This window comes from Callionymus lyra, chromosome 8 (genome assembly GCF_982586985.1).
Source record: "Callionymus lyra chromosome 8, fCalLyr1.hap1.1, whole genome shotgun sequence".
Taxonomy (NCBI): Eukaryota; Metazoa; Chordata; class Actinopteri; order Syngnathiformes; family Callionymidae; genus Callionymus; species Callionymus lyra.
The window spans coordinates 26,087,607-26,100,106 of NC_141825.1; the positions used below are offsets into that span (position 1 = coordinate 26,087,607).

The 12,500-nt window shown below is 37.8% G+C and overlaps 1 protein-coding gene across 1 annotated transcript in view; it reads left to right on the plus strand.

The window, feature by feature from the left end:
- LOC148074400 (unconventional myosin-IXAa-like) overlaps positions 1-12,500 on the plus strand; it is a 59,766-nt gene that overhangs the window by 41,563 nt on the left and 5,703 nt on the right. Inside the window, exons 26-38 of the mRNA XM_087796614.1 lie at positions 1,015-1,103; positions 1,348-1,442; positions 1,510-1,718; positions 5,999-6,115; positions 6,205-6,393; positions 6,510-6,557; positions 7,677-7,788; positions 7,858-7,919; positions 8,978-9,170; positions 9,240-9,368; positions 10,373-10,478; positions 12,266-12,397; positions 12,464-12,500. The exon at positions 12,464-12,500 is cut by the window's right edge and continues 87 nt beyond it. Of these exons, the coding sequence (XP_087652740.1) occupies positions 1,015-1,103; positions 1,348-1,442; positions 1,510-1,718; positions 5,999-6,115; positions 6,205-6,393; positions 6,510-6,557; positions 7,677-7,788; positions 7,858-7,919; positions 8,978-9,170; positions 9,240-9,368; positions 10,373-10,478; positions 12,266-12,397; positions 12,464-12,500 (1,518 nt within the window). The remainder of the gene's footprint in view (positions 1-1,014; positions 1,104-1,347; positions 1,443-1,509; positions 1,719-5,998; positions 6,116-6,204; positions 6,394-6,509; positions 6,558-7,676; positions 7,789-7,857; positions 7,920-8,977; positions 9,171-9,239; positions 9,369-10,372; positions 10,479-12,265; positions 12,398-12,463) is intronic.

A 12,500-nucleotide genomic window follows, 5' to 3' on the forward strand; every position in this document is an offset into this window, starting at 1 on the left:
CACACACGCGCACATACACACACGCGCACACACACACGCACATACACACACACGCGCACATACACACACACGCGCGCACATACACACACACACGCGCGCACATACACACACACACACACACACGCACATGCACATACACACACGCGCACATACACACACGCGCACATACACACACGCGCACACACGCACATACACGCACACGCACCTGCACAGAAGCACACACACACACATCTGCACAGAAGCACACACACACACACACACACACACACACACACACACACACACACACACCCGCACAGAAGCACACAAACACATGCACAGAAGCACACACTGTGATTCATGTAGTATTACTCAACGAGTTGCGTAGTATTACTCTGTGATTTATGTAGTATTACTCCACGAGTCACGTACTATTACTTTGTGATTCATGCAGTATTACTCCACGATTCACGTAGTATTACTATTTTATTCCTGTAGTATTACTCAAAGTGTCACCATAGTATAACTCCACGATTAATGTATGATTACTCCCCGAATTCACGTAGTATTACTCGGCAAGTCACTGTAGTATTACGCCAAAAGGCTCCGTAGTATTACTCTTTGATTAACGTAGTATTACTCTGCGAGTCACGTAATATTACTCCACGATAAATGTATGATTACTCCGCGAATTCACGTCACTGTAGTATTACGCCAAAAGGCTCCGTAGTATTACTCTTTGATTAACGTAGTATTACTCCGCGAGTCACGTAATATTACTCCACGATAAATGTATGATTACTCCGCGAATTCACGTAGTATTACTCGGCAAGTCACTGTAGTATTACGCCAAAAGGCTCCGTAGTATTACTCTTTGATTAACGTAATATTACTCCACGATAAATGTATGATTTCTCCGTCATTCACACATAGTTTTCCAGGGTTGGTTCTTTCCTGAGTCACAAACGTCTGTCAGGATCTCTGTTGTTCTGTAGATGTTTCTAAACAGTCAGTCCATGATGTTCATCTCTGCAGGGATCTCACAAGGAGCAGAAGAAGATTCACAAGGCCATGTCCTCCGGAGATTTGGTTAAATTCGTAAAAGCCTCGAGCCAAGAAGGAAGGTAAAGACTGCGACTACTTCCTGTTTCCTGTTTGACCCGAAGTTCTGAATATTTCATTGTTAATTGTAATTTAAAATGATTTATTATTTTACTGTTTTACTATAAAATGATATTTGAAAAGCAAAAATATGCATCTTTTTCTTTTAATATTCACAAAAAAATACAAATCCAAAAAGGAAAAAATTAAATCTTATTGTTACCAAGAATCAAATCTGTTTCAAATGTGACCAAACCTTCCGTGCAGGATACGAGGAAAGATGAGATTCTGGAGTAAAACCAAACACAGCGATAAGAAGTCGTCCTCAGAGAAGCAAACAAACCAAAGTCACACGGGAGACGGTAATTATTTATACATTTAAAAAAGAATCATTTCATTTCCTTCACCGACTCTCTTGCTCCGCCGCAGACGTCACGTCTCATCCTCACAGTCCCGTCTTGGACGAGCCTCATCAAGGGACCACTAAGGAGAACAAGGAGCCGGCGACCACAAGGAGGCGCTGCAGTCTGAAGATCAGCAGCGTCGCCGTGGAGCCCATACACTGGCAGAACGACGCTCTGCACATCCTCACGTCTGCGCACGACTACCGCAGCATGAACGACTTCCTCATGAAGAAGGTGAGTCTCCGTCCATTTAAGATCTTTTTAACTGTCCCTCTGTCTTATGAAGCTTCATGAAGCAGTGTCCAATTTTAGATCTTTTTAACTGTCCCTCTGTCTTATGAAGCTTCATGAAGCAGTGTCCAATTTTAGATCTTTTTAACTGTCCCTCTGTCTTATGAAGCTTCATGAAGCATTGTCCGATTTTAGATGTTTTTAACTGTCCCTCTGTCTTATGAAGCTTCATGAAGCAGTGTCCAATTTAATATATTTTTAACTGTCCCTCTGTCTTATGAAGCTTCATGAAGCAGTGTCCAATTTTAGATCTTTTTAACTGTCCCTCAGTCTTATGAAGCTTCATGAAGCAGTGTCCAATTTTAGATCTTTTTAACTGTCCCTCTGTCTTATGAAGCTTCATGAAGCAGTGTCCAATTTAATATATTTTTAACTGTCCCTCTGTCTTATGAAGCTTCATGAAGCAGTGTCCAATTTAATATATTTTTAACTGTCCCTCTGTCTTATGAAGCTTCATGAAGCAGTGTCCAATTTTAGATCTTTTTAACTGTCCCTCAGTCTTATGAAGCTTCATGAAGCAGTGTCCCATTTTAGATCTTTTTAACTGTCCCTCTGTCTTATGAAGCTTCATGAAGCAGTGTCCAATTTTAGATCTTTTTAACTGTCCCTCTGTCTTATGAAGCTTCATGAAGCAGTGTCCAATTTTAGATCTTTTTAACTGTCCCTCTGTCTTATGAAGCTTCATGAAGCAGTGTCCAATTTAAGATATTTTTAACTGTCCCTCTGTCTTATGAAGCTTCATGAAGCAGTGTCCAATTTTAGATGTTTTTAACTGTCCCTCTGTCTTATGAAGCTTCATGAAGCAGTGTCCAATTTTAGATATATTTAACTGTCCCTCTGTCTTATGAAGCTTCATGAAGCAGTGTCCAATTTAAGATATTTTTAACTGTCCCTCTGTCTTATGAAGCTTCATGAAGCAGTGTCCAATTTTAGATGTTTTTAACTGTCCCTCTGTCTTATGAAGCTTCATGAAGCAGTGTCCGATTTTAGATTTTTTTAACTGTCCCTCTGTCTTATGAAGCTTCATGAAGCAGTGTCCGATTTTAGATGTTTTTAACTGTCCCTCAGTCTTATAAAGCTTCAGGAAGCAGTGTCCAATTTTAGATCTTTTTAACTGTCCCTCTGTCTTATGAAGCTTCATGAAGCAGTGTCCAATTTTAGATATATTTAACTGTCCCTCTGTCTTATGAAGCTTCATGAAGCAGTGTCCAATTTTAGATCTTTTTAACTGTCCCTCTGTCTTATGAAGCTTCATGAAGCAGTGTCCAATTTTAGATGTTTTTAACTGTCCCTCTGTCTTATGAAGCTTCATGAAGCAGTGTCCAATTTAAGATCTTTTTAACTGTCCCTCTGTCTTATGAAGCTTAATGAAGCAGTGTCCAATTTTAGATCTTTTTAACTGTCCCTCAGTCTTATGAAGCTTCATGAAGCAGTGTCCAATTTTAGATCGTTTTAACTGTCCCTCTGTCTTATGAAGCTTCATGAAGCAGTGTCCAATTTTAGATCTTTTTAACTGTCCCTCTGTCTTATGAAGCTTCATGAAGCAGTGTCCAATTTAAGATATGTTTAACTGTCCCCCTGTAAGTAAGTAAGTAAGTAATATTTATTTATATAGCGCTTTTCGAGACTTATGAAGCTTCATGAAGCAGTGTCCAATTTTAGATCTTTTTAACTGTCCCTCAGTTTTATGGAGCTTCATGAAGCAGTGTCCAATTTTAGATCTTTTTAACTGTCCCTCTGTCTTATGAAGCTTCATGAAGCAGTGTCCAATTTTAGATCTTTTTAACTGTCCCGCAGTTTTATGGAGCTTCATGAAGCAGTGTCCAATTTTAGATGTTTTTAACTGTCCCTCAGTCTTATGAAGCTTCATGAAGCAGTGTCCAATTTTAGATCTTTTTAACTGTCCCTCAGTTTTATGGAGCTTCATGAAGCAGTGTCCAATTTAGATCTTTTTAACTGTCCCTCTGTCTTATGAAGCTTCATGAAGCAGTGTCCAATTTTAGATCTTTTTAACTGTCCCTCAGTTTTATGGAGCTTCATGAAGCAGTGTCCAATTTTAGATCTTTTTAACTGTCCCTCTGTCTTATGAAGCTTCATGAAGCAGTGTCCAATTTTAGATCTTTTTAACTGTCCCTCTGTCTTATGAAGCTTCATGAAGCAGTGTCCAATTTTAGATCTTTTTAACTGTCCCTCTGTCTTATGAAGCTTCATGAAGCAGTGTCCAATTTTAGATGTTTTTAACTGTCCCTCAGTCTTATGAAGCTTCATGAAGCAGTGTCCAATTTTAGATCTTTTTAACTGTCCCTCTGTCTTATGAAGCTTCATGAAGCAGTGTCCAATTTTAGATCTTTTTAACTGTCCCTCTGTCTTATGAAGCTTCATGAGGCAGTGTCCAATTTTAGATCTATTTAACTGTCCCTCTGTCTTATGAAGCTTCATGAAGCAGTGTCCAATTTTAGATCTTTTTAACTGTCCCTCTTTCTTATGAAGCTTCATGAAGCAGTGTCCAATTTGAGATCTTTTTAACTGTCCCTCTGTCTTATGAAGCTTCATGAAGCAGTGTCCAATTTAAGATCTTTTTAACTGTCCCTCAGTCTTATGAAGCTTCATGAAGCAGTGTCCAATTTTAGATCTTTTTAACTGTCCCTCAGTTTTATGAAGCTTCATGAAGCAGTGTCCAATTTAAGATCTTTTTAACTGTCCCTCAGTCTTTTGAAGCTTCATGAAGCAGTGTCCAATTTTAGATCTTTTTAACTGTCCCTCAGTTTTATGGAGCTTCATGAAGCAGTGTCCGATTTTAGATGTTTTTAACTGTCCCTCAGTCTTATGAAGCTTCATGAAGCAGTGTCCAATTTTAGATCTTTTTAACTGTCCCTCTGTCTTATGAAGCTTCATGAAGCAGTGTCCAATTTTAGATGTTTTTAACTGTCCCTCAGTCTTATGAAGCTTCATGAAGCAGTGTCCAATTTTAGATCTTTTTAACTTTCCCTCTGTCTTATGAAGCTTCATGAAGCAGTGTCCAATTTTAGATCTTTTTAACTGTCCCTCTGTCTTATGAAGCTTCATGAGGCAGTGTCCAATTTTAGATCTATTTAACTGTCCCTCTGTCTTATGAAGCTTCATGAAGCAGTGTCCAATTTTAGATCTTTTTAACTGTCCCTCTTTCTTATGAAGCTTCATGAAGCAGTGTCCAATTTGAGATCTTTTTAACTGTCCCTCTGTCTTATGAAGCTTCATGAAGCAGTGTCCAATTTAAGATCTTTTTAACTGTCCCTCAGTCTTATGAAGCTTCATGAAGAAGTGTCCAATTTTAGATCTTTTTAACTGTCCCTCAGTTTTATGAAGCTTCATGAAGCAGTGTCCAATTTAAGATCTTTTTAACTGTCCCTCAGTCTTTTGAAGCTTCATGAAGCAGTGTCCAATTTTAGATCTTTTTAACTGTCCCTCAGTTTTATGGAGCTTCATGAAGCAGTGTCCAATTTAAGATCTTTTTAACTGTCCCTCTGTCTTATGAAGCTTCATGAAGCAGTGTCCAAATTTAGATGTTTTTAACTGTCCCTCTGTCTTATGAAGCTTCATGAAGCAGTGTCCAAATTTAGATGTTTTTAACTGTCCCTCTGTCTTATGAAGCTTCATGAAGCAGTGTCCAAATTTAGATGTTTTTAACTGTCCCTCTGTCTTATGAAGCTTCATGAAGCAGTGTCCAAATTTAGATGTTTTTAACTGTCCCCCTGTCTTATGAAGCTTCATGAAGCAGTGTCCAATTTTAGATCTTTTTAACTGTCCCTCTGTCTTATGAAGCTTCATGAAGCAGTGTCCAAATTTAGATCTTTTTAACTGTCCCTCTGTCTTATGAAGCTTCATGAAGCAGTGTCCAAATTTAGATGTTTTTAACTGTCCCTCTGTCTTATGAAGCTTCATGAAGCAGTTTCCAATTTTAGATCTTTTTAACTGTCCCTCTGTCTTATGAAGCTTCATGAAGCAGTGTCCAAATTTAGATGTTTTTAACTGTCCCTCTGTCTTATGAAGCTTCATGAAGCAGTGTCCAAATTTAGATGTTTTTAACTGTCCCTCAGTTTTATGAAGCTTCATGAAGCAGTGTCCGATTTTAGATGTTTTTAACTGTCCCTCAGGGTTATGAAGCTTCATGAAGCACTTATAAAGCTCTTTCAGTGGCGCTTAAGTAAAATAATTCAATTCAAACGAGGATCTTCTCTCTACAGATCGCTGACCTGGACTCTCAGAACGGGAAGAAGGACACCATGGTGGACGTGGTCTTTAAAAAAGCGCTCAAAGAGTTCAGGATCAACATCTTCAACTCGTATTCCACTGCTCTGGCTGTGAGTCTTGAAATCCTTCACGAAAACCACGAACCCAAATCCTCGTCTTCATCTCATTTTCTTTCGTTTTTTTTTGTTTTTTGAACCAGATGGATGATGGGAAAAGCATCCGCTACAAGGACCTGAACGCTCTGTTCGAGCACATCCTGGAGAAGACCATGAGGCTGGAGCAGCGCGACTGGAAAGAGTCGCCCGTCAAAGTGTGGGTCAACACTTTCAAAGTGTTCCTGGACGAGTTCATGACGGAACACAAGCCGACGGAGGGAACCATCGGCAGGGTTAGTGTTTCTACCATCAGTCTGTCGTGTTGAATTTTATTATCATATATTTGGCAAAGACGTCCATGTTATGATATAAATGTGCGTCTTTAAGAATGTGCTTCGTATGGTTTCAGACCTTGAAGCGGGAACGAAAGAAGAGAAGGAAGAAAGAAACTGATGTTGTGAGTCCATGGTTTAAGGTTTTCTCCTTGTGGCACATCTGAAGGTTTTCAGTCTCAACTACCGTATTTTCTGGACTATAAGTGGCAGTTTTTTTCATAGTTTGTCCGGGGGTGAGATTATACTCTGGAGCGACTTATGTGTGACATTATTACCACATTATTATCGGTATATCATTTCACATGTTATTTTCACACTAAACCACCAGAGGGCGCTCTAGGCCTGTGTTGATCATTTCCACGTAGAAGAGGAAGCATCTTCTACCTCCGGAGTTAGTTAGTTGTTTAAAAGTGACACGAGGATGAAGAGTTATTTGGAGTTACACGGATGGTTTGGTAAACTTGTTAGTTATTTATGCTATAGTTCTCTGAATAACTCTTCATATGTTATGTTAACATACCAGGTTCTCACTTCATGTAACGTAACATTATTCTGTTGTTGCCTCTAGTTTTATTTTAAATTGTCTTTCAAGATCACATGTCTGTTGTTGGATTTTATCAAATCAATTTCCCCCAAAAATGCGACTTATACTCCAGTGCGACTTATATATGTTTTTACTTCTTTATTATGCATTTTATGTCTGGAGCGACTTGTGCTCCGGAGACACTTATAGTCCGGAAAATACGGTATATGATAAAATATAAAGTGTATCCACTTGAACGATGATCAGCCGCAGCATTAATGTCTGGAAAACCAGTCGTTATTTATGACTTTTCAATTATTTCTGCCAAAATTCTTTTTTTTCGATATATAAAAAAAAAATTCTCACTGCCTGAAATATTTTAGTTTTTTTTTTTCATTATGGAAAATAAATAGAGTCTATCTAATGGAGCATTTCTCAACTGTAGGTGGGCAGTTACGTTCTCTCAGGGGCCACATTTTATACAGTGGTTGATGTGAGGGGCCAAAATAAAATAAAGGAGCGAAAACTGTAAAATCAAGTAATGAAATCAAGATAAATATGGTCAAATTATTATTCTATTGTATTTAACATTATCTTCAACCACATAAGGGCCACATAAATACAGTCCAAGGGCCCCTCTTTGCCCAGGTGTAGCCAAGAAGCTGTTGTGAATCAACACAACTTTGTTGCGTCGCTCAAAAGCGTGTTTCACCGGCAGGTGGAGGAACACAACGGTCACATCTTCAAGTCCACGCAGTACAGCATCCCGACCTACTGCGAGTTCTGCTCCTCGCTCATCTGGATGATGGACCGAGCCTGCATCTGCAAACGTGAGCGACGGACGACTCTTTGTTCTGCATCTACGAAAATACTTCTAAAGAATACTTCATCATTCGCAGTGTGTCGCTTCGCCTGCCACAGGAAGTGCTGCTCCAAGATGACCACGCAGTGCAGTAAGAAGGTGGGAAGAGTGTGTGTGTGTGGTTACGATTTGTGTTGTGTATTTAATCAAACTTTTCAAAGTCATAATTGCAGTTTTCACTGTTTGGATATATTCTTGTGAGTTTGACTGACTGTCCTGTTACATGAATATAACTAACTTGGAGGCCTGGCTGCTAGGAATCAAACCACAAAGGCCAAGATCAGAAGATCATTTATCAATTTTTAACAATAAGTTCTTAATACCAAAAACAGTCCCAAGAACCAAGTGACTCAAAGTGTCAGGTGTAAGTCAGAGAGACCAGAGAGAACCATGAAGCCAAATACCCAACAGGGGAATGAGCAAGAGGCAGAACTGTAAGACGAGCCGATGCCGGTCTGTGGAAGATCAGTGTTTATGAGCGGCAGGAAGACTGTGGATTGCTGACAAACGAGGGGAAGAAAAGGAAATGTCAATAAAAAAAATAGGATATAGCGGTTGGGAAATCTAAAATCTTCTAGAAATCTTTGTTGTGGTTCCTTATCCTTAACACCGAAATCTTTATAGGCCAGAATATCAACATGAACATGGATAAGATTTTTAGGAAACAATAAAGAGAAGAGAAGAGAAGAAAGTCTGTAAGTAAGTAAGTCATTTTTATTTGTAGAGCGCTTTTCCAGACCAGGGTCACAAAGCGCTTCAACAATCAAAACAATATTCAATAAAGTATATACTTTAAAGATCAAGATAAAACCGAGAACACAACAGGAGTTCCAGAAAATCAAGGAAAAGCCTGAACAAATAAAAACGTCTTAAGATGTTTCTTGAAGGAGTCAGTAGATCATCAAACACAGATGTTTCTTGAAGGAGTCAGTAGATCATCAAACACAGATGTTTCTTGAAGGAGTCAGTAGATCATCAAACACAGATGTTTCTTGAAGGAGTCAGTAGATCCATCAAGAGCAAAGAGAGAGAAGATCGTTCCAAAGCCTCCCATGAATCAATCACTGATAAGAAGATGAATGAAAACCATAGCGTAACATACGATAACGGCTGCATCGAGTGACTCAGACCCGGGACTGACGTCTGACTCTGAGCAGTACGACCCGGAGCTGTCGTCGCGTCAGTTCGGCGTGGAACTCTCCCGTCTGACCAGCGAGGAGCAGACGGTGCCCAGACTCGTGGAGAAGCTGATCAACTACATCGAGATGCACGGCCTGTACACCGAGGGCATCTACCGCAAGTCCGGCTCCACCAATAAGATCAAGGAGCTGAGGCAGGTGCTCGACACAGGTGAGGAGTCTGAACACCGATATAACAACAATCATTCGTATATAACAATATCTTCAAATGTTTTTGTAGACGTAGCGAGTGTGAACCTGGACGAGTACAACATCCATGTTCTTGCTAGCGTGTTGAAGCAGTGGCTCCGCGACCTGCCGAGTCCTCTCATGACCTTTGAACTGTACGAGGAGTTTCTGAGAGCGATGGGTAAGAGTGCGTTTCATTGTTGTGTACTATTTCACTTAGGGGTGTGTATTAGCAAGATAGCAGATATGATATATATCATGGTACAGGGACGCAATATACGATATATTGTGATACCGTAGGGACAACGATATGTTTTCTGATACTGTAGGAACTATTCTAGTGAAGTGTTGTAGTATTTACAGACCACATGACTCTTGTCCTCAGTCTTAACTGCTTTCATTTTTTTTAAACCAAAATATGTTCAAACATCAGCTTTAAAAGCTGCTGGAGGCTGTATCCTCTCGTCCTCAGTAATGGCCGGGATTTCATTCTTTCTTCAATAACGCAACACAAAATGACAAAAATGACTGCAAATATGGTCTGGATGGATAGATGGATGGATGGATGGATGGATGGATGGATGGATGGATGGATGGATAGTAGAGGATGGATGGATGGATGGATAGTAGAGGATGGATGGATGGATGGATGGATAGTAGAGGATGGATGGATGGATGGATGGATAGTAGAGGATGGATGGATGGATGGATGGATGGATGGATGGATGGATGGATGGATGGATAGTAGAGGATGGATGGATGGATGGATAGTAGAGGATGGATGGATGGATGGATAGTAGAGGATGGATGGATGGATGGATAGTAGAGGATGGATGGATGGATGGATGGATGGATGGATAGATGGATTGATGGATATACACACTTCATTGAAATATAAACAATGAAAGAACAATGATAAAAAAGAAAATATTATTTGAAATAAAAAAACAGAAAAATAAACAATAAAACTATTTTTTTTAAATCAATTTGTTTTTTATTGATGTTATTGTTAGAAAAATACCGTATGAATATCTTCTTACACTAATAATGAATATGTCGTCTGACAGGTCTGTAGTTAAAACATGACGTATCATTGAACACATGATTCAACTTTATATCATCAAAGTTCTGTGTGTGAAGTCAAGTGTTGCTCCTGAGCTGATGTTCTGTAAATGATCTCAACAGGTCAGCCTGACAAGCGCGAAGTCGTCCGAGGGGTTTATTCTGTCATCGACCAGTTGAGTCGAACTCATCTGAGCACATTGGAGCGACTCGTCTTCCATCTCGTCAGGTCAGCAGCTCCTGACCATCAATGGATCTGTTTGAGACTCTTTAGCAACTGTGTTGGAAGAACCAGAACCAATGTCTCTGTTAGGAACCATTCAACACGTCCGCGATATTCAAAAATGTGAAAATTATATCGCATTTTTGAATATCACCATTGATCACCAATGCGATTAACATTAGTATGTGTCAACGAAATACTAATATGTGTCAACGAAATACTAATATGTGTCAACGAAATACTAATATGTGTCTACAAAATACTTCTACGATAAACTAATATATTTTTCTACAAAATACTAATATGTGTCTACAAAAAAGTAATATGTGTCTACAAAATACTTCTACGATAAACTAATATATTTTTCTACAAAATACTAATATGTTTCTACAAAATAATAATATGTTTCTACAAAATAATAATATGTTTCTACAAAATGATAATATGTTTCTACAAAATACTAATATGTGTTTACAAAAAAGTAATACGTGTCTACAAAATACTAATGTGTCTAAAAAATACTAATATGTGTCTAAAAAATACTAATATGTGTCTAAAAAATACTAATATGTGTCTACAAAAAAGTAATATGTGTCTACAAAATACTAATATGCGTCTAAAAAATACTAATGTGTCTAAAAAATACTAATATGTGTCAACAAAATACTAATTTGTGTCTACAAACTACTAATATGCGTCTACAAAATACTGATATGTGTCTACGACATACTAATGTGTCAACAAACTACTAATATGTGTCTACGAAATACTAATATGTTTCTACAAAATAATATGTTTCTACAAAATACTAATACATTTCTACAAAATAGTAATATGTGTCTACAAAATAGTAATATGTGTCTACAAAATACTATAATGTGTCTATAGAATACTAATATGTGTCTACAAAATACTGATATGTGTCTACGATATACTAATGTGTCAACAAACTACTAATATGTGTCTACGAAATACTAATATGTTTCTACAAAATAATAATATGTTTCTACAAAATACTAATACATTTCTACAAAATAGTAATATGTGTCTACAAAATAGTAATATGTGTCTACAAAATACTAGAATGTGTCTATAGAATACTAATATGTGTCTACAAAATAGTAATATGTGTCTACAAAATACTAATATGTGTCTACAAAATACTATAATGTGTCTATAGAATACTAATATGTGTCTACAAAATAGTAATATGTGTCTACAAAATAGTAATATGTGTCTACAAAATACTATAATGTGTCTATAGAATACTAATATGTGTCTACAAAATAGTAATATGTGTCTACAAAATACTAATATGTGTCTATAGAATACTAATATGTTTCTACAAAATACTAATATGTTTCTACAAAATAGTAATGTTTCTACGGAATACTAATATGTGTCTACAAAATAGTAATATGTGTCTACAAAATACTATAATGTGTCTATAGAATACTAATATGTGTCTACAAAATAGTAATATGTGTCTACAAAATACTAATATGTGTCTATAGAATACTAATATGTTTCTACAAAATAGTAATATGTGTCTACGGAATACTAATATGTGTCTACAAAATAGTAATATGTGTCTACAAAATACTATAATGTGTCTATAGAATACTAATATGTGTCTACAAAATAGTAATATGTGTCTACAAAATAGTAATATGTGTCTATAGAATACTAATATGTTTCTACAAAATACTAATATGTTTCTACAAGATACTAATATGTTTCTACAAAATACTAATATGTTTCTACAAAATGATACTATGTACGATATACTGCAGGATCGCGCTGCAGGAGGAAACCAACAGGATGTCGGTCAACGCTCTCGCCATCGTCTTCGCTCCCTGCATCCTGCGCTGCCCCGACTCCATCGACCCCCTGCAGAGCGTCCAGGACATCAGCAAGACGACCGCGTGAGTCTCTGAGGACGACCAGATGTTATGTTTCTCAGCAGCTTTCATGGAGCTGTGGTTCCTCAGGTGTGTGGAGCTGATCATCATCAGGCAGATGAACAAG